The sequence below is a fragment of the Muscardinus avellanarius genome (genome assembly GCF_963383645.1).
Source record: "Muscardinus avellanarius genome assembly, chromosome: 21".
NCBI classification, from domain to species: domain Eukaryota; kingdom Metazoa; phylum Chordata; class Mammalia; order Rodentia; family Gliridae; genus Muscardinus; species Muscardinus avellanarius.
The window spans coordinates 24517080-24539622 of NC_137807.1; the positions used below are offsets into that span (position 1 = coordinate 24517080).

The window sequence follows — 22543 nt, forward strand, 5'->3', positions numbered from 1 at the left end:
GAATACTGCCCAGCGGTAGAGCGTCTCCCTGGCGGCCTTGGGCTCCATCCCCAGCACTGCCCAGGAAAGAGAACTGTACCACCACGGCGGAGCCGAATGCCCGGCTTCACTAAATTTCAAAGAGTCTCACAGTAGCTGAGACTGACTTTGAACCTGCAATCCTCCCTTCTCAGCCTCCCAAGTACTGGGATATTACAGGCATGTGCCACCATGCCAGGCTTTAGGAATTTTATTAACTCAGACCTTCAGGACAACTCGGAAAGAACTGCTATGGCTCTGAAAGTCCTTTTTGAAGACTCCTTATAGGTTGTGTCATAAAACTGTCCCCAAAAGAAATGACGACGTCATTTTGCAAGCGAGAGACCCGAGTTGATGCAGACGCGGTTTGGCACAGCTGGCTCTGTTCGGGAGCTGCAGATGTGGCTGCTCACCGGAGTGTTCTGCTGAGTCAGGAAGCCGTGTAACAGCAGGCAGTTGTTTGGGGCGCAGATGTGATTGCTCTCACCAGATGTAGCTGCTGATTAAGACAGTGGGAATATCTGGGGGCAGTCCCTCTTTGGGTTATAAGAATGGGCACCCCCCCAGGAACAGGGCTGTGCCGCTCTGAAGTAGAGGTTCAATCATCTACTGTCTGTCAGCTGCCACCTTCCTCTTTGAGACCTTTTTGTGGATAACATACCAGTGGCCTTCACAATTAGGAAACAAGTGTTTGCAGAGTGGTAAATGTAATACTTCACTAATACTCCTTCTGCCGAAGGTATCTGTGGGCTGTTTTAACCCCATCTCTCTCCCTTCCCCCTTCCTTCAAGCTCGGCTTATGACAATATCAACAAAGTTCGCGTAGCTATCAAGAAAATCAGTCCTTTTGAGCACCAGACTTACTGCCAGAGAACCCTGAGGGAGATCAAGATCCTTCTGCGCTTCAGACACGAGAACATCATCGGCATCAACGACGTCATCCGGGCGCCGACCACGGAGCAGATGAAAGATGTGTATCCTTCTCTGGCAACTGGCGGCCCGCTTCGGGTCACCTGTGGAGCAGTAGGGCGTCGAGGAAGAGGAAGTGCATAGAACGCATCTAGGGGAGATTGTAATCTGCTTGCCGTTTACTGTAATACTTATGCTGTTTATCAGATGTCAGTAACAAGTTTTTAGTATCTTTTAAGTCCAGTGTTTTCTCTGTTGATTTTAGTGCAGATTTTCTTTTAGATGTACCTATGGCAAGTCTTAGTTAGCATCATTTCCAGGTGCGTTTTCCATTCAGTGGCGGGGTTGTTAAGAGGAGCTGGGCATGGTGGCGCACCCTTGTAATCCCCGCGCTTGGGAGGCAGAGACAGGAGGATCGCACAGGTTCGAAGCCAGCCTTGCTGGCTTAAGAGACCCTGTTTCCAAATAAAGTATAAAAATAGATCTGGGAGTGTAGCCTGGAAGTAGAAGGGTTTCTAGGAACCCCAGTACCACGAAAAAAAAAAAAGATGTTAAGAGGAAAGATAAGAGCAGTAGAATAAGAAAGAGGGGCCAGGTATGGTGGGGCACACTTGTAATCCTAGCATTTGGGAGGCTGAGACTGGAGGATCGCAGTTCGAGGACAGCCTCAGCTACTTAATGAGACCCTCCGTAACTTAGTGAGACCCTGTTTCAAAATAAAAAATTAAAAAACATTAAAAATAGGGCAGGGGGTATAGCTTGGAGGTCGAATGTTCCTGGGTTTTATCCTGAGACCTGCAAAAAAAAGAAAAAGAAGGAAAAGAGAAGGGAGGGAGGGAGGGAGGGAGGGAGGGAGGGAGGGAGCGGGCGCCCTGATACCTCTGACCAGGCCAGCGCTGCCCTGCGTCTGGAGCCCTTACAGCTCCTCTTAGGTCTTTTTCCCCCTGGCAACATGAAGGAACAGTGCGTGGTGATCTTTCAGGCCAGCACAGCTGAAGTTGTGATTAGCTACGACCAGTATTAGCAATCTGGACTAACCAAGCAGGTTAGGGGTCCCTGGCTGAGGCCAGGTGTAAGATGGAAGCAGGAGGCGTGCTCAGGAAGAGCTCCGGGAGAGCTTACTGGTCAGGTGGCAGCATTCCTACCAGTCCGCCCCCTGGGAGCCCAGCTCTCTGTCTCTAGGCAGTGCTTTCCATTTTAAACAGTTCTGTTAATAAGCTGCAGTGATATTTTAAGTGAAATGTCTCCTGCTGCTACTTCTGCCACCACCTGCCAGTCCTACTTTACTTTGTGTGTGTGTGGGGGGGGGGGGGTATGAGGATTGAACCTGGGGCATTCTACTTCCAAGCTACACCCTTGGCCCTTTTTTAAAGTTCTGAAACAGGATCTCATTCAGTTGGTAAGTTTCAGTATATTACTGAGGCTGTCCTCGAACCTACCATTGTCCTGTCTCCGCCTCCCAAGTACTGGCATTACATGCATTGAACACCACGACTGGCTTATGACGACAGGTGTTTTAGTTCCATATCCTTTGAGTCCCCTGCTGGTCTCATCTAGCATGAACCTTTAGAAACAGAATATTATTTATGCAGAAATAAGAGAAACACAAAAATACCACTCAGGAAATATGATGGTGAAGGTGAAAGCTAAAAAAGTCATTTAGCTTAATTTCCATGGGGGAAGAATGTAGCCATAAGCTAGCTTTAGGTGCTCAGGTACAGGCCGGCCGGAGGAGCGCATCCAGCACAGACGCCCTTCTTCGCATGACTTCTCTTGGTCTTAACTTGTGTAAGGTCTCAACAGTAATCAGAGAATCAAGACAATCAGCTCAGGGTTGGATTTAGTGGCGTCTGTTTCTAGACTTGCATTTCCCAAAGTTTCGTGTTTGCTTGTTGAGGAAATCGGGGAGGGTGGGGAAAAGAAAGGAGAAAGAATGGGAGCATTAATTGTTAGTGCTGGGCCAAAGCGATGAAGGGCAGATGACGGTTGCTGGCCACTGCCTCTCTAACCTCTGGAGAGGGTTTGTGGATGGTGGAACTTAAAGAAGGAGATGAGCCAGGTATGTGGCGCACGCTTGTACTCCAGTGTTTGGGAGGCTGAGACAGGAGGATCACGGTTCGAGGACATCCTCAGCTACTTAGTGAGGCCCTCTGTAACTCAGTGAGACCCAGTTTCAAAGTAAAGAATAAAAAATAGGGCTGGGGGTGCAGTTGAGAGGTAGAATGCCCCTGGGTTCTATCCCCAGTATTGCCCCAAAGAAAAAGAAGAACAAGGAGATGGAGACTTCAAGACTGCCCGGCATTTCTCTTTCAGTCTCAATCTAGGCTCATAACCAGCCATATCAGGGATGATGCCTGTTTTCTCATAGGACCTAAACAAAGAGTTAACTGCTTCAGATGCTTTCTAAGAGGGTATATCAAGTTTTCTTCAATCTCTCCTTATTGAAGGCCTCCTGATACCATCATGAGCTGTTTGAGAAGAGAGTCAGGAGGACAAGTTTTGTTCCTTACGCTTTGCTAAGTGTGACCAGTATTTGGCATTTTACTTTAACCTATCCAAACAGATACATAGTACAGGACCTCATGGAAACAGATCTTTACAAGCTCTTGAAGACCCAACACCTCAGCAACGACCATATCTGCTATTTTCTCTACCAGATCCTCAGAGGGTTAAAATATATTCATTCAGCCAATGTTCTGCACCGTGACCTCAAGCCTTCCAACCTGCTGCTCAATACCACCTGCGATCTTAAGGTTGGCCAGTTCTTTACTCTGCGGTGATACAGGCTGAAAAAATATCTCTGTTTATCACTATTCATGTTTAAAATTGTACCAGAAAATACTTAAAGCAAAAATGCAAGTACAGAGCTGGGCGTGGTGGCGCACGCTTGTAATCCCCGCACTTGGGAGGATCGCCCAGGTTCGAAGCCACTCTCGCTGGCTTAAGAGACCCTGTTTCCAAATAAAAATATGAAAATGGGTCTGGGTGTGTAGCCTGGAGGTAGAAGGGTTTCCAGGAACCCCATTACCACCAAAAAAAAATGCAAGTACGGAATGCCAGTCCTCCTCTTCTCCATCCCATTCTTTCCTCTTCATAGGTAAAGAACAACTATAACAGATTGGTGTATTTTTTTATATTTTTATATATTATTTGATATATGTGTACTTTTATAGTTTATATATACATATAAGGTTATACGCATTATGGGTAAGTTTTAGAAAACTGTTTCTTTGGTGATCATTTTCTTCAACAAGTTTTCTACAAGAAACACTCAAAAATCAGCACAAAAGCTAACTTTACTGTCGTTACTCCCCAACATGCCATTATAAATAAGAATGAAAACCTTAGATCCGGCCGGGTCTGGTAGCGCATGCTTGTAATCCCAGCATTTTGGAGGCTGAGATAGAAGGATCGTGGTTCACAGACAACCTCAGGTGCTTAGTGAGACCTCTACAACTCAGTGACCCCTGTCTCAAAATAAAGAATAAAAAAATTAAAAATAGGGCTGAAGGTGTAGCTTCGAGGTAGAATGCTCCTGAGTTCCATCCCCAGTACTGCAAAAAAAAAAAAAAAAAAGAAAAGAAAAGGAAAGAAATTGACAGGGTCATCTTAAAATTTATGTGGAAATTCAGCCGGGCATGGTGGCGCACGCTTGTAATCCCCGTGCTTGGGAGGCAGAGACAGGAGGACCGCGTAGGTTCGAAGCCAGCCGCGCTGGTTTAGGAGACCCTGTTTCCAAACAAAAATATAAAATAGGTCTGGGAGTGTAGCCCGGAGGTTCAAGGGCTTCCAGGAACTCCAGTACCACCCAAAAAAAAAAAAAAAAATTATGTGGAAATTCAAAAGACCAAGCATAGCCAAAACAGTTCTAGAAAAAAAAATTAAAAGTTGGAGAACTTGCACTTAATAGTCAAGACAATATGGTAGCTGACATAAAGATAGGCATAGATTAATGGAGGGAGATTTGAGCTGGTTGGGTAGCACGTGTCTATAATCCCAGTATTTAGGAGGCTGGCCAGAGAATTGCAGGTTTAAGGCCAGTCTCAGCAACTTGGCCAGACGCTCAGCAACTTAGTGAGATCCTATTTCAAAATAAAAGGTAAAAGCCAGGCATGGTGGCGCACACTTGTAATCCTAGCATTTGGGAGGCAGAGACTGGAGGATCGCGGTTCACGGACAGCCTCAGCTACTTAGTGAGGCCCTCCGCAACTCAGACCCTGTTTCAAAAAATAAAAAAAAAGACTAAAAATAGGGCTGGGGGTATAGCTTGGAGGTAGAATGCCCAGGGTTTCATTCCTAGTACCGCAAAAAAAAAAAATTAAAAATAAAAGGTAAAGCTGAGCATGGTGGTGCCCTGTTGTAATCCCAGTACTTGGGAAGCTGAGACAGGAGGATGGCAGATTTGTGCCCAGCTTCATCTACTTAGGCCCTCCACAACTTAATGAGACCCTGTTTCAAAATAAATTTTAAAAAGATGAGGGTGTAGCCTGTGGGTTCAATCCCCAGTACCACAAAAAATAAAAAGTAAAATCAGTCTAGGAGCCGGGCGTGGTGGCTCACGCTTGTAATCCCAGCATTCGGGAGGCTGAGACCAGAGGATCACGGCTCTCGGACAGCCTCAGCTACTTAGTGAGGCCCTCTGCAACTCAGTGAGACCCTATTTCAAAATAAAGAATAAAATATAGGGGTGTAGCTTGGAAGTCAAATACCTCTGGGTTCCATCTCCAGACCTGTTTTTTTTTTTTTTTTTTTAAAAAGTCTAGGAGTTCAATCCTCAGTACCAAAACAAAGATAGATAGATAGATAGATAGGAAGGAAGGAAAGATTGAGAGTATAGGTAGGAGATAGAATGCCCCTGGGTTCAATCTCCAGTACCTGCTCTCCCCAAAAAATAATATGAAATGATGCTTGACATCATTAGTAGGAAAATAAATGCAAATAAAAACCACAGCGAGGTACATCTTCATGCAGACTAGACGGACTATGATCAAAAGTGAGAGAATGGCTGGGCTTGGTAATCCCGGTACTTGGGAGGCTGAGGCAGAGACAGGAGGACCAGGTTCCAGGACAGCCTCTGCAGCAGGGCGAGACTCAGCAACCTAGCACAACCCTATTTCAACACAAAAGCAAGGGGGGTGGCGTGGAGGTAGAATGCCCCTGGGTCAGTCCCTGTACTACACAAAACAAAAGCAAAGAATAAAACAAATAGAACCAGAGTACTTTCTTTATTGTCATCTTACTATTAATGGACATGTCTTTACTTAGGTCCTTTTTATTCACATACTCACCAGAATTTACACCCACACTGGGTTTTGAGTTGTTGGACATCTACATAATTCAAGCATCGTTTTCAAAACCCAATTTGACATTCTGAGAGTCAGAAACACAAGAAGATATTTTAGATATTTATTTATTTTTTTATTTTTATTTTTGGTGGTACTGGGGTTCCTGGAAGCCCTTCTATCTCCGGGCTACACTCCCAGACCTATTTTTACATTTTTATTTGGAAACAGGGTCTCCTAAGCCAGCGCACGCGGCTAGCTTCGAACCTGCGCGATCCTCCTGTCTCTGCCTCCCAAGCGCGGGGATTACAAGTGTGCGCCACCACGCCTGGCTATTTTAGATATTTAAATTAGTACAGTCCACTTAGACTTTTTATTATTTATTTATTTATTTATTTATTTATTTATTTATTTATTGGTGGTACTGGGGTTCTTGGAAGCCCTTCGACCTCCGGGCTACACTCCCAGACCTATTTTATATCTTTTTATTTGGAAACAGAGTCTCTTAAGCCAGCAAGGCTGGCTTTGAACCTGCGCGATCCTCTTGTCTCCGCCTCCCAAGCGCGGGGATTACAAGCGTGCGCCCCCACGCCTGACTCAGACTTTTTGAATGTGTGCACGGAGCATGTGTCACTCACGTGGGTATAAATGCTTACGAGCTTATCTTACTCTGAAGACGGGTGTGGCGTGGCACTGTCGTGCGAGCACGTTCCAACAGGACCACCGTGGCGCAGCTCGTGTGCGTACGTAACAGTTCTCACTCTGGAAATCACCTTAATGCCTCAAATCTCCGTTTCTTGTGGTGACTCTGATGCCCTCCCTCAGGCCCCTGTGCCGGAAATTATTTAACCTATCGCCTTACGTCACCTCCTGTTACTTTGGTCTTTTTTATTTTTTTTCTGCAGTACTGAGGATGATTGAACAGAGGGGCATTCTATACCTTGGAGCTACAGCCAAACGGCCTTTTTTGTTTGTTTGTTTTAGGTACTAGGGATGAAAACCTAGGGACATTTTACCTCTGAGTGACACCTCCAGCCCCCCCCCCTTTTTTAATTCTTCATTTTGAAATAGGTCTGAGTTGCAAAGGGCCTCACTAAGAGGATTGCGAACCACAATCCTCCTGTCTCAGCCTCCCAAATGCTGGGATTACAAGCGTGCTCCACCACGCCCAGCGCTTTATTCTTTATTTTGAAACAGGGTCTCATGAAGTTGTAGAGGACCTCACTAAATAGCTGAGGATGGCGGTGAACCTGCGATCCTCTTGCCTGGGCCTCCCAAGTGCTGGGATTAGTGTGAGCCACCACATCTGGCTTAGGTTTTTCTGAATTTTTAAGCAGGTAGTTCTGTCATTTCTTTCTTTGCTGAGGTCTGTGTTATTAAAGCATTTTCTACTCTTGAACTCTCTGGGTATTACTCTTCTCCATGACTTGGCCGTTAGCTTTTGACTCTGGTACCAGAAGACAGTGCCAACGCAAGTAAGCTTCCTTTTTCGTTTCTGTAAACACACTTTGCCCTTGTTACCTGAAGCCCAAGGCCTAGCAGACGTCGGCAGGTCAGGACCCTATTGGGACTCTCACGCATAGGCTTTTTCTTCTGGGCCACAGAAGCTTACAGGGGTACAGACCCTGTTTGGAGCTTCTCCTGACATATTTGTAGTGGAGCTAACAGGAGAAATTGTCTATACCAGGCTTTTGCGCTGTTGTTTGCTAGACTGAGCCTGCAGAAACCCTTTGAAGGGCAATCACAGTCCCGTGTAATTGGGGGAGTGCCTGTGAAGGAGGGTTCTGGGGGACACAAATGGAACAAACAGGCCTTCAGGACTTTCTTTGTTGTGTGACAGTGTGATTTAACACAGTCCAGAAGCTAACCACATAGAAATTGTATAAAGTTTTTAGGGAGCCAAGCGTGGTGGCGCACACTTGTAATCTCACATTCGGGAGGCTGAGACCGGAGGATCGCGGTTCACGGACAGCCGCAGCGGCCACCACGCCCACCTTTCAAAAGTTCTCTGTCTGCTGCTTTGGAGGCAGAGACAGGAGGATTGCGTAGGTTTGAAGCCAGCCTCAGCTACTTAGTGAAGTTCCTTGTCTTCTTTGAGACTTAAACTCTTTAACTGTAAGCCCCTGTAAGAATAAAAAGCATATTACATGTTTTCAATATGCAATGGCACCAAGTAAATATTCCCATTCCAGCGACGCACGCTTGTACTCCCTGCGCTTGGGAGGCTGAGACAGGAGGATCGCACAGGTTCAAAGCCAGCCTCAGCTACTGAGTGAGGCTCTCAGCAACTTAGTGAGACCCTGTTTCCAAATAAAATATAAAATAGGTCTGGGAGTATAGCCCGGAGGTAGAAAGCCTCTGGGTTCCACCCCCAGTACCACCAAAAACAAACAAACAAACATTCCCATTCCAAAAGAGAAGAATAGGGCATAGAAAGAATGTATGAGACCAAAGTAAGACTGGAAACCCAACAGGGCAAACATGAAATCCCGGAGCTCCACATCTCCATTCTTCAGCATCCAGGAACTGGTGGTGAGATCTGCTCTCCTAATGGCTGGCCAGAAGTAGGCCACATGGCTTCTTTTAGGCTGGCTCTTTCAAAGCCTACGACCTTCTTCCAGAGGCGCTCCACATTCCTCAGAACTCTTAATTCCTGGCATCTCCATTGCAGTTTAGGCATGCAGTTGAGTATCTTGGTGGCTGAACACTGTGGAATGAATCTTGGAAAGAAAGAAGCTCCTAAGCAGGCCTGTGGAGCGAGTGCTCCCAAGGCCTCTTCTCAGAGGTACTCTCTGAAACAAGTTCCACTCTTAGGGTCCCTTGAGCCTGTAGCGGTTGTGGTCTTGCTGGCCCCTGAGATGCCCATAAGGCCTCTTTCCTATTGCCTTTAAGCTGAATACTCCTTTTTAGTGGTAATAATCTCTTCAGACATCATAACTTCCTTCTCCCAATTTTATACATGTTTTCCTGGCCAATTTCTCAACAAACTGCAGAATTTCAAAATCATTCTGTTTTCTGCACCCTATTATCACAATAAACCTGGTTAAAAGCTACCGGCAATACCTATGCTTCTGCCGAGCTACACCCCCTGCCTAATTTTTTATTTTTTATTTTGAAACAGGGTCTCACTGAGTTGCAGAGGGCCTCCAGTCCGCGAACCACGATCCTCCGGTCTCAGCCTCCCGAATGCTGGGATTACAAGCGTGCGCCACCACGCCTAGCTTTTTTTTGTGTGTGTGTGTGTGTGTGTGTGTGGTACTGGGGTTCCTGGAAACCCTTCTACTTCCGGGCTACACTCCCAGACCTATTTTTATACTTTTTTATTTGGAAACAAAGGGTCTCTTAAGCCAGCACAGCTGGCTTCGATCCTGCACGATCCTCCTGTCTCCGCCTCCCAAGCGTGCGCCACCACGCCCAGTACATATTTTTTACTCTTAATAGTAACAGACTCTTACTGAGTTGCAGAGGGCCTCAGCAAGTAGCTGAGGCTGTCAGCAAACTGCAATTCTCCATCCTCCAGTCTCAGCCTCCTGAATGCTGGGATTACAAGCAAATGCCACCATGCGCCTCACAGAAAATGGCAGGACATGGGCAAAATATAGTGAAGTTCTTGCCAGACTGTAACAGGAGTGACCTCTCCTCTAATTCCCAATGCAGTACTCATTCCCATCTATAAACTCATGAACACGGTCTTTCCTGTTTGACTTCCTATCAACATGCCAGCTGTCTGAGCTCCCACCAGAATCACCCATTCGGCTTACTTTTTTTTTTTTTTTTTTTAAGGTAGTGAGGGGCGAACTCTATTCTACATCTGAGCTACACCACCAGCCCTATTTTATGCTTTCTTTTGAAACAGGGTCTTGCTAAGTTGCTGGGGCTGACTTCAAGCCTGTCATCCTCCTGTCTCAGCCTCTCAGGTACTGGTATTACAGACACACGCCACCATGCCTGGCTCTGCTTATAGCATTTTAAGGCTTCTCCATCATACAGCTCTAGTCCTTTCCACGTCCCTCCTGGTCAGATATGGTACCAGTTTCCGTGTGAGTTAGCTTGTCACCCTGACCAGGACAACATGGAGTAGGCAGTTTGCTTTGACTTCTGGTTCATAGGTTCAGTTCTTGGTCAGCTGACCCCAAGACAAGCATCACAGTGATGGGCATTCCACAGAAAAGCTGCTCATCGATGGCAGTCAGGGACAGGTGGAGTCCTCAGGGACACCGCGGCAGCCTGCGCCTGCCGCGCTGGTGGCCACGCACTCAGCATGGGAGCTTCGGACCCCAGTTTACTTTTATGATGTTTTCATATCAAGCTGGATAGCATTCCTAAGAGAGTGTCCACGTTTCCCTCTTAGATCTGTGACTTTGGCCTGGCCCGTGTTGCAGATCCGGATCACGATCACACAGGGTTCCTGACAGAGTATGTGGCCACACGTTGGTACAGGGCTCCAGAAATTATGTTGAATTCCAAGGTAAGGACCAAGTTTGCATTAAAAGTTAACTTGTCAATGTATTCAAGCAATGAAATTATTGTTGAACTTATTTATTTATTTTGCAGTACTGGGGATGGAACCCAAGGGCAATTTACTTTTGAGCTATGCCCCCATCCCTATTTTTTATGAAACAGGGTCTCACTAAGTAGCTGAGGCTGTCGTGAACCGCGATCCTCCTGTCTCAGCCTCCCAAATGCTGGGATTACAAGCCTCTGTCACCACGCCCGGCTTCGTTGTTGAACTTTAAAAAACACAAGTTGCCGGGCGTGGTGGCGCACCCTTGTAATCCACACAGAGACAGGAGGATCACGCAGGTTCAAAGCCAGCCTCGCTGGCTTAAAGGCCCCGTTTCCAAATAAAATATAAAATAGATCTGGGAGTGTAGCCCAGAGGTAGAAGGGCTCCATCCCCAGTACCACCAAAAAAAAAAAAGTTAACTTTAATTAGTTTAACGTACAGCTGCACACCTCTGTCCATAGCCTCAGTTTTGGTTGAGGGTTCTCCTGTCTGGCCATCCGCAGACCCGCAAAAATATATATATATAATAATAAGCTAAGAATGCAGCTTCAGTACAATTATCATGTAATTTGTTGTGCTTGAAGAAACATAGGTGTGGAAAGAATGGGAGCTATAATGCATTCTTTCAAAATTATATGGTGGTCCTGCTTCCTCTACAAATCCAAATGAATAAGGGAAAGTATATCCACGTTGTACCCAGACTGCTAACAAGGCCTGAGTTTTGGTCATAAGAAGTGATTGAAGCTGGGCAGGGTGGCACGCTTGTAATCCCAGCACTTGGGAGGCTGAGACAGGAGGATTGTGCAGGTTTGAAACCAGCCTCAGCTACTTAGGCTCTCAGCAACTTATTGAGACCCTATTTCCAAATAAAATACAAAATAGGTCTGGGAGTGTAGCCCAAAGGTAGAAAGCCTCAGGATTTCATCCCCATCACCACAAAAAAAATAAAAAATAAAGAAGTGATTGAATAGCCAGGTGTGGTGGCGCACACTTGTAATCCCAGTATTCGGGAGGCTGAGACTGGAGGACTGCGGTTTGCGACCAGCCTCAGCTATTTAGTGAGGCCTTCTGCAACTTAGTAAGACCCTTTTTCCAAATAAAAATTTAAAAATAGGGCTGGGGGTGTATCTCAGAGGTACAGTTTTTTGTTTGTTTTGTTTTCCGGGTCTGGGGATGGAACCCAGAGGCATTCAACATACAAGCTACACCCCCAGCCCAATTTTTTATTCTTTATTTTGAAACAGGGTCTCACTGTGTTGCAGAGGGCCTCACTGAGTCGCTGAGGCTGTCCGCGAACCACAATCCTCTGGTCTCAGCCTCCCAAATGCTGGGATTACAAGTGTGCGCCACCACGCCCGGCTTGGCTCAAACTCTATCGGCCACCCTGTCACAAAGGAAGATCTCCTTGTGCTGTTGTTTAACAGGAGATTGCACTCTCAGCCTCTTCTCCCTTCTGCTGCAGGGCTACACCAAGTCCATTGACATTTGGTCTGTGGGCTGTATCCTGGCCGAGATGCTGTCTAACAGGCCCATCTTTCCAGGGAAGCATTATCTTGACCAGCTGAACCACATCCTGGGTAAGGTTCCTAAGCATAGTTCATATCAAAGTCACATGATGAACTGAAGAAGAGTTATAACAACTTGTGTTAAACATGAGTTTGTGACCTTCTCTGGTTTAAAATGTTAAAGATTTTTGTGTAAAAACTTAACTTGTGTGCCAGGCGCGGTGGCGCACGCTTGTAATTTGTAATCCTGGCACTTGGGAGGCAGAGACAGGAGGATCGCGCAGGTTCGAAGCCAGCTGTGCTGGCTTAAGAGACCCTGTTTCCAAATAAAAATATAAAAATAGGTCTGGGAGTGTAGCCCTAAGGTAGAAGGGTTCCATCCCCAGTACCACAAAAATAATAATAATAATAATAATAATAATAATAATAATAATAAAGAATAAAAAATAGGGCTGGGGGTGTAGCTTGGAGGTAGAAGGGTTCCATCCCCAGTACCACAAAATAATAATAATAATAATAATAATAATAATAAAGAATAAAAAATAGGGCTGGGGGTGTAGCTTGGAGGTGGAATGCCTCTGGGATCCATCCTCAGTGCTGGGGGAAAAAAAAGGGAGACATTAGTACCAGAGTCATTCTTCACAGCTATGGCATGTAGTTTTGCTTTGATTTTGATAATTAACACCTAATTACTTTATCTGATAGGTATTCTTGGATCACCATCACAGGAAGACCTGAATTGTATAATAAACTTAAAAGCTAGAAACTATTTGCTCTCTCTGCCACACAAAAATAAGGTGCCGTGGAACAGGCTGTTCCCAAATGCCGATTCCAAAGGTAAATTTTATGTCTCAGCGTATTGTTTGTTTGTTGTATTTGTTAAGCTGTTGGGTCACTAACCTGGAAACTCAGCCTTCAACTCGTAGGGAATTCCTCCTTTGGAGTGCACTCTTCAAGGGTGGAACCCAGGGCCTCTTCTTGCCAGGCAGGAAGGAGCTCTCCCGCTGAGCATATCCCCAGCCTTCTTCCATATTTGCAATGGATGATGGTAGGGTAAGAGCATCCGGGGATCATTCTTCAATTTTCTAGCTATGGTTACTATGGTTACTTTGTGACTATTTTTTGTGGTACTGGGGATGGAACCCAGGAACATTGTACCTTCCAGCTATACGCCTTACCCTATTTTTATCCTTTATTTTGGAACAGGGTCTCACTGAGTTGTGGAGGGCCTCACTAAGTAGCTGAGGCTGTCCAGGAATTGTGACCCTCCTCACAGCCTCCCTGAATGCTGGGACAACAAGCGCCCACACCTGGCTGCTTTGTAACTTTTTAACTTGGGTTAAACTCACATTTGGGGGTTCAAAAAGTGTGGAGGATTTTCACAGTCTCCTACAAAACAAATTACAGATTGTCTGTGCCTTAGCTGAAATGCAGGGGCCATAGTGTTGGGATTGGGGATGTCTTCAGCTTTGGGAATGTTCACACAGACAGGAGAGGTCATGGGCTGGACCCGTGTGCAGGCACGAAATTCAGGTACGCTTCGTGCCACCGTGTGCGTGCCTGCAGCCGTTCAGTCGTCTTAGCAAGTGGTCTGTGGAGGTCAGTCAGTGTGGGGTTTGCCTCTGTGGCATCCAGGCATGTCAGCGCACATGTAGAGCTTGGCAGTATTAGAGTATTTCAGACACTGACTCAGAGGCTCAACATTTTAACTGTTTGTCATTTGATCATTTCTAAAGTCCGGTTTCTTGGGGTGTAATTTACATAAAGTTCACCCTTTCAGTGGGTGGATTTGAGTTTTGGCAAGTGTGTATTGTCGTATAACCACTGATATGATCAGTCTAGAAGGTATTGCCACCAGAGAAGCTACTGTGGCCCCAGCACCCTCCGGTCTCTAGCACTTCAGCTGATTCCCGTCCCTGTGGTGTAGCCTTTTCTAGAATGTCATATCAACGGAATCAGTCTGTGGCCTTTGTATCTGCATTCCTCCATTCACATAAAGCATTTGAGAGTGACAACACTCCATCTCATAGCTGAGCGTGGTGGCTTTAGTAATCCCAGCATTCGGCAGGCCGAGACAGGAGGATTGCGGTTCACGGACAGCCTCAGCTACTTAGTGAGGCCCTTTGCAACTCAGTGAGACCCTGTTTCCAAATAAAATATAAAATAGGTCTGGGAGTATAGCTCGGAGGTAGAAAGCCTCTGGGTTCCACCCCTAGTACCACCAAAAATGAAAAATTAAAAAAGTAAATAAGGCTGGGGTGTAGCTCAGAGGTACAGTGTGCAGGTTCCATCCTCAGTACCGAGAAAAAGAAAAGAAAATTTGTCTCATGACTCATCTCAGTCTCTCCCCAAAGTGGTGTGGCTGGGGAAAGGGCTGTTCTCACAGCCAGATACATACAGGTGCACACACGTGCACACACACACAGGCTCGCACGTGCTCTCTCTTCTCCCTCGTTCTCTCTCTCTCACTCTCTCACTGTGTAGTCTCTCTCTTTTCTCCACCCCATTCTCTCTCCCCATCTCTCTCTCTCTTTCTCTCTCTCTGGTGAAGGCCATGGAAAGTGCCGTCCTCCCTCCTTCCCTCCCTCCCAGCCAGCCACGTTGGTGGTCCTGGGCAGGGCCATGGGCCAACGTAGGTGGTCCTCCTGGGCAGAACCGCTTGGCCCACGTTGGTGGTCCTGGGCAGGGCCACAGGACAATGTTGGTGGTCTGGTCAGAATCACTTGACCCACATTGGTGGTCCTGGGCAGGGCCGCGGGCCCACGTTGGTGGTCCTGGGGAGGGCTGTGGGCCTAGGTTGGTGGTCCTGGGCAGGGCCGCTTGGCCCACATTGGTGGTCCTGGGCAGGGCCACAGGCCAATGTTGGTGGTCTGGCCAGAATCACTTGGCCCACATTGGTGGTCCTGGGCAGGGCCGCGGGCCCATGTTGGTGGTCCTGGGCAGGGCCGCGGGCCCATGTTGGTGGGCCTGGGCAGGGCCAGTTGGCCCACGTTGGTGGTCCTGGGGAGGGCTGTGGGCCTAGGTTGGTGGTCCTGGGCAGGGCCGCTTGGCCCACATTGGTGGTCCTGGGCAGGGCCACAGGCCAATGTTGGTGGTCTGGCCAGAATCACTTGGCCCACGTTGGTGGTCCTGGGCAGGGCCGCGGGCCCATGTTGGTGGTCCTGGGCAGGGCCGCGGGCCCATGTTGGTGGGCCTGGGCAGGGCCAGTTGGCCCACGTTGGTGGTCCTGGGCAGGGCCGCGGGCCCACGTTGGTGGCTTGGGGTCCTGGGCAGGGCCGCTGGCAGCTCCATCACATGCCTTCTGTCCAGAGTTCTGGTACTGAATTTTTGGGTTTGCCAACCAGATAGGGTAGGAGTGGCATTTAATTTGTTTTTCTTTCATTGAGATTGAACTTTTTTCTCATATTGGAAATTTTCCATTTTGAGTCCCTTGAACCAGTATATTGTAGATTTTTCTTCAAAGGAGTCTTAGCCTAGAACTCTCCACAAGGGATTCCAGTGAGGGGGAGAATGATTCCAGCAGATGGTGCAGGGCTGGGGAGGGCTACTGGAAGAGAACCAGTTAAAATCATTACACACACATGAAAGTGGCTCCAAAAGAATAAGTGATTAAACACTTTCTTAAAAAATCATACCGTTTAAAAATATTTAGAACATTCAGTGTTGGATTTTTTTGTTTGTTTGTTTAATTGCGGTACTTGGGTTGGAACCCAGGGGCAAGGACAGACTCGGCAAGTATTGAGACTCTCATCAACCTGCTGAGACCCTGTTTCAGAGTTAGAAATAAATAAGTAAAGGATTGGGAGTATAGCTCCTAGGTAGAATACTAGACCTGATTCCATAAGCTAATATGAATATTCAGCTGTACCAGTGCATCTCGTTACTAAGTGACCTTTGCCATTCTACACTTGGGGCTTAGTAGAATATGCTGATTTGCAGGTGAGTTGAGATTCACATTGCCACCTGCAAATAACCCACTACAAAATGGTAACTGAAGCCGGGCTCGGTGGGCACGCTGGGAGGCCGAGACCAGAGGATCGCGGTTCAAGGCCAGCCTCAGCTACTTAGGCCCTCAGCAACTCAGTGAGACCCTGTTTCAAACTAAAGGATAAAAACTAGGGCAGGTGGTGTAGATTAGAGGTTGAATGCCCCTGGGTTCCATCCCCAGACCCGCAAAAATGAAAAAGAAAGGAAAAAAAGAAATGGTAACTAAGGAAAGGAGCTTTGTTATATCTGTTTTTGATTTGTTTTAGACTCACAGTCTGTAAAAATTTGTGTTCTTTGTTGGCTCTTAGATTTTCAAACTTAGAGGGACATTGTACCTACGTACATCCCCCTGCCCCCCCTTACACTCTCAGACCCATTTTTATATTTTATTTGGAAACAGGATCTCTTAAGCCAGCAAGGCTGGCTTCGAACCTGCGCGATCCTTCTGTATCTGCCTCCCAAGCGCGGGGATTACATGTGCCACCATGCCCGGCCCTATTTTTTATTCTTTATTTTGAGACAGGGTCTCACTAAGTAGCTGAGGCTGTTTGTGAACCGTGATCCTCCAGTGCAGCCTCCCGAAGGCTGGGATGACAAGCGCACACACCACGCCCGGCGTTACAGCAGGTTTTGAGACATAAACCCTGGGGTTTATTGTTGTTTGCAGTACTGTAAGTGGAACCTAGGGGCATTCTACCCAGTTCCATTTTTTTTTCTTTATTTTGATATAATCCCACTAAGTTGCGGAGGCCTCACTAAGTTTGTTTCTTAACTTTGGGTTTTTCAGGGTGTCTCAGGGTGTGAGCTAGGACCTGAGAAAGGGTACATACAGTGAAGGGTACAGTGAAGTAGCCGAGGCTTCCTTGGAACCTGTGCCGTCCTCCTGTCTCAGCCTCCCCGGCGCTGGGATTACAAGTGTGCGCCACCACGCCTACCTTCTTATCCATATCTTGAGCTCGTAATAGGATTTGGTGTGAAGCAAGGAGTTGCTGCTTCAGTTGAAAATACTGATTTGAGCAAATTCAAGTACAAGGAAGCATAAAATGTTCCAAACGAAGTTCCTTTCATTGCCCTTCTCCAGAGCAGCAATGTGCCCAGTGTGTGCTGTTCTGTCTAGCACAGGAAGCTCTCCTGCATGTCCGCCTGAGCCTCTGGCCCCGGGCGGCTGTCCTCTGGCAGTCGGGGACAGACAGGGTCTGCCGTGCACTCCATTCCCCAGCCGTGGCAGGGCTCAGTGCTGGCAGCTAGCAGGGCCAAGAGGAGACGCTCACAGCTGCTCTCTTCTCTGACCCTGGAGGCCTTTGCTGCATGTTGAGAGACAGAGTGAGCGTTATAGAGATGCCTTGGGAGCTGACCTGCCCAAGGTGCTTTTCTTGTCGACTGCAGAGCAGAGCATGATGTAGGAAAGTCCAGGTTCCGTGGACAGATCTAGAGCTTTTCTGCCTTTGCCCTTCGGCTGGACACCCACCTCTGTGCCACTGGGGGTGCAGCTTCCTGGTGGTCAGCACCTACGTTCGCAGCCTCCAGAGACTCAGCAAGCTGCCCTTACCCCTCACCCCTGCTGCCTTGCTACTTGGTTCTGCAGGTGCATTTAGTTAAACAGGAAACAGAGTTGTGGCCACTGCTTCTGCTTCTCACCACAGCAATACTTCCTTTGCAGCTCTGGACCTGCTGGACAAGATGTTGACCTTCAACCCTCACAAGAGGATCGAGGTGGAGCAGGCTCTGGCCCACCCATATCTGGAGCAGTATTACGACCCGAGTGACGAGGTGAGCCCACGGCAGGCCTCGCCCTGCCCGCCTCGTGAGCCCACGGCAGGCTCGCCCTGCCCGCCTCGTGAGCCCACCGCAGGCCTCGCCCTGCCCGCCTCATGAGCCCACCGCAGGCCTCGCTCTGCCCACGTAGCTTGTCCTGAGAGGAGCGTGGGGCACCGCCCACCACCTCTGCCTTGAGGGTGAGCAGTGGGACACGGCCAGCACCCACGCTGGGACCTTTCCGGCCATCTTGGGAGACTTTCAGGTCACCTGCAACAGGTGGGCCAGCCCTGGATAAAGGGGGAGGGCGGGCACATGCCAAGTGAGCAGGCAGTGGGCAGTGCCCCCTGACTCGGGGCCAGGAGACAGCTGAGGGGGTGAGGGGGAGGAGGCCAGGAGGGAGCGGGCACATGCCAGTGGCGGGTGGTGCCCCTGACTCGGGGCCGTCTCTAGAGGAAGGAGCCTGTCGTCATGAGGCATGGGTGAGGCAGCTCTTGAGCGCAAGCTCGGCCCCCAGTGCAGACCCTCGATGCCATGGGCTCGCCCCGGTTCAGTTCTAGTCTTTATTCTCTGGAGGATAACAACTGCAACGCAAGCCCGACGCTGAGTTTGCTCCAGTGAAGCTCGCGGGCGTAGCGAGCAAAGCCCCCACGCCTGCTCTTAGGGGTAGACTGCAGGAGGAAGAGAGAAGCTAGCTCCCCAGTTCAAGAAGATAGGAATCAGAAGAGTGGTCTCCAGCTTCCCTTTCCATGTCCACCTCCCAGACACTGGGGACGGCGTGCAGAGGTGCCTGCAGAGCCGCGCAGGTCAGGCCGTGTGAGCTCAAGATCGCCTCGGGCCGTGTTCTGATCAGCAGCCTTGGACAGTGGTGACCTGGGTAGAACGTTGCAAATTCAGAGCAATTCAGGGAGGGTTATTGTTCTCGGTGGACATGAATCCCCTGCAAGTGGTCAAAGTGTGCTGCATACCTGGGGTCCGTGCTCCCTCTCAGGGTTGTGTGCGGATGAGGTGGCTTGGGAGGGCTAGCAGCCTTGTTAGCCTAGTTCTGTACTATTACATTAGTCGATACAGCATTCGTTTGTTCATGTCTTTGTCATTCGGTTTATTTGGGGGTTCAGCAGCCTAGACAATTTAGATTTTACTTAAATAGCTTTCTTGACCCGAGCATTGTGGTACATGACTGAAATTTCACTAATTGGGAAGCTGAGACAAGAGAATCACAGGTTCCAAGATAGCCTCAGCAAGTAGTGAGGTCATCAACCTAGCCAGATCTGTTCCAAATAAGAAATAAAATCAGGCTGGGGATGTAGCTCGAAGGATTCGGCTACATCCAGCATTCGGAGGCTGAGACAAGAGGGTCTCGGTTTTCAGACAGCCTCAGCTACTTAGTGTGGCCCTTTGAAACTCAGTGAGACCCGTTTTAAATAAAGAATAAAAAATAGGACTGGGAAACCGGGCATGGTGGCGCACGCTTGTAATCCCAGCATCCGGGATGCTGAGACCGGAGGATCACAGTTCGCGGACAGCCTCAGCTACTTAGTGAGGCCCTCTGCAACTCAATGAGACCAGGTTTCAAAATAAAGAAGTCCACGTGTGGTGGGCACGCTTGTAATCCCCGCACTTGGGAGGCAGAGACAGGAGGATCTCGCAGGTTCGAAGCCAGCCTTGCTGGCTTAAGAGACCCTGTTTCCAAATAAAATATAAAAATATGTCTGAGAGTGTAGCCCGGAGGTAGAAGGGTTTCCAGGAACCCCAGTACCACCAAAAAAGAAAGAAAGAAAGAAAGAAAGAAAGAAAGAAAGAAAGAAAGAAAGAAAGGAAGGAAGGAAGAAAAGAGAGAAAGAAAGAAAGAAAGAAAGAAAGAAAGAAAGAAAGAATAAAAGGCCAGACATGGTGGCACACACTTGTAATCCCAGTGCTTGGGAGGCTGAGACAGGAGGATCACACAGGTTCAAAGCCAGCCTCAGCTTCTTTAGTGAGGCTCTCAGCAACTTAGTGAAACCCTGCGTGATCCTCCTGTCTCAGCCTCCCAAGCGCTGGGATTACAAGCGTGCACCACCACGCCCGGCTTTAAGATAAATAAATAAATTTTAAAAATAGCTTGGCTTGGTGGCGCACACATCTGTAATCCTAGTAGTTAGGAGGTATTACAAGTTCAAGGACAGCCTCAGCAAATAGTGAGACTTATCAGCTTAGTGAGGTGCTGTTTTAAAATAAAAATAAAATAGGGTTGGGAATGTAGTTTGGAGGTAGAATGCCCCTGGTTTCAATCCCCAGTACCACAAAAAATAAATTTTTTTAATTTAAAAAATACCGAGTAGAGTTGGGCATGTTGGCGCACGCTTGTAATCCCCACGCTTGGGAAGCAGAGACAGGAGGATCACGCAGGTTCTAAGCCAGCCTTGCTGGCTTAAGAGACCCTGTTTCCAAATAAAAATATAAAATATAGGTCCTGGAAATATAGCCAGGAAAGAGTTTCCAGGAACCCAGTACCACCAAAAAAATAAACACATAAAAAATAGAGTAGAGCTAGGCCTGGTGGTACATGCTTGTAATCCCAGCATTTGGGAGGCTGAGACAGGATCACAGTTCGAGGACAGCCTCAGCTACTTAGTGAGGCCGTTTGCAACTCAGTGAGACCGTCCTGTCTAAGCCTCCCAAGTGTTAGGATTACAAGCGTGCGCCCCCATGCCCGGCTTTATTGGTTCTTATTACATAAACATAGCACAGCCCTCACAACAGTACTTTCCTTGATTGCAAAATTTAATTCTGGGAAACATTTCATAATTATTCTGGGATTTGTGGCAAGTTCAGAATACAGCATTGAATTGCCGCCAGTTGTGTGTGTGTGTGTGTGTGTGTGTGTGTGTGTGTGTGTGTGTGTGCGCGCGCGCGCAGCGCTGGAAATTAAACCTAGGACCTCGTACATACTAGGCTAGTGGCCTCCCACCAGACCTGCCATTGAGCCAGCCCCCAGTGTGTCTATTAAGTGCTGTGAGAAGGTGCTTTCAGGAGTGTGCCGCAGACGCGTATATGCTCATCAGAATTCAGGGCTGGGCTCGTTTGTGGGCCTCGTGCGCGGCCAGCGTGTGCTTCACCACAGAGCCACAACCCAGATCCCCCAGGCTTTATGAGGCCCCAGTCTTGTATCACTTTCAGAATGGAAGCCAGTCTCTACGAAGCATCACATCGCTGCCATAACTACCTGCTCCTGACTCTTGAATGCTTTGTGTTTCCTTCAAGCCCGTTGCTGAAGCGCCGTTCAAGTTTGACATGGAATTGGATGACTTGCCTAAAGAAAAGCTCAAAGAACTCATCTTTGAAGAGACCGCTAGGTTCCAGCCAGGATACAGATCTTAAATTTGTCAGGTACCTGAAAAGCTTAAAGCGCCCTAAAGAGAAAGAATAAGTTAATGCCTTTAGGAAGAAAAAAGGCCGGGCGTGGGGGCGCATGCTTGCGATCCCAGCACTCGGGAGGCTGAGGCCGGAGGATCGCAGTTTGCCAGCAGCCTCAGCTACCTAGTGAGGCCCTTCGCAACTCAGTGAGCTAGACAGGAGGCTCACGGGTTGACGACCAGCCTCAGCAAGTAGTGAGACCCACCAGCCTGCGAGACTGTTTCCAAATAGAAATGAAAGCCAGGCATGGTGACGCCCGCCTGTAGTCCCAGCGTTTGGGAGCTGAGACAGGAGAACTGCGGTTCGAGGACAGCTTCCCCAGAAGTCTCTGGAGGGGCCCCTGTGAATTGAGGCTTCAGAACCCACGTGTACTCAGTCAGGCGCCCGGTGTGCGCAGACGAAAGTGCCTTGAACAGGAGTTTCCCTTGCTTTTGATTTCTTCATAGTGACATAGAAACTTCTCTTTCTTCATAGTGACAGTGACTTTTTTGTGTGGTGCTAGGAACTGAACCCAGGGGTGTTCAAACTCTTGAGCTCTACCTGTAGCCTCATTTTATCTTTATTTTGAAACAGCGTCTCACTTAAGTTGGGAGGACCTCACTGAGTGGCTGAGGCTGGCTGTGAACCTGAGATCCTCTGGTCTCAGCCTTCCAAGTGCTGGGATTGCAAGCGTGCACCACCACAGCTGGCTTGACAGTGGCATTTTAATGTGGTTCATTCTTTGTGCCTTTCTGTTCTGGGTTCTGCTGTTGGTGTTATTTTAACTTGTTCGGTCCTAACTCCGAGGTTTGTCTGTTTCCACAGGACCGGGGCTCAGAGGACTGGACGGGCTTGGCCATCGGTGTTCTTCTTCCCAGCCCGTCGCGGCTCGTTCACTTTGACTCCTTTGAGCCGTGTGGAGGGGCAGTTTCTGGTAGTTGTGGCTTTTATGCTTTCAAAGAATTCCTTCAGGCCAGAGAATTCCTCCTGGCACCCCTGTGTGTGTCGCTCTCCGGTGACTGCAGCAGGACGTACTTGTAGTGCGCCCGCTGCGCGCCGTCGCTTTCGTCACTAATTGCTTTCTGGTCTGAAAGATGCAGTGGTTCCCCTCTCCGAGCCCTCCCTCCGGCGCCTCAGCAGAGCGGGGCTCCCGCACTGGCCTCACGTGAGGCTGGGGCTTCCACCTAGGGCACTTTACGGCAGCG

The 22543-nt window shown here is 48.3% G+C and overlaps 1 protein-coding gene across 1 annotated transcript in view; it reads left to right on the plus strand.

Moving 5' to 3' along the window:
- Positions 1-21323, plus strand: part of MAPK1 (mitogen-activated protein kinase 1) — a gene marked incomplete at both ends in the record, with an annotated part of 49180 nt that extends 27857 nt beyond the window's left edge. Inside the window, 7 exons of the mRNA XM_080717708.1 lie at positions 810-992; positions 3491-3680; positions 10561-10677; positions 12179-12293; positions 12927-13058; positions 17869-17978; positions 21207-21323. Of these exons, the coding sequence (XP_080573834.1) occupies positions 810-992; positions 3491-3680; positions 10561-10677; positions 12179-12293; positions 12927-13058; positions 17869-17978; positions 21207-21323 (964 nt within the window). The remainder of the gene's footprint in view (positions 1-809; positions 993-3490; positions 3681-10560; positions 10678-12178; positions 12294-12926; positions 13059-17868; positions 17979-21206) is intronic.
- Between the last annotated feature and the right edge of the window lie 1220 nt (positions 21324-22543).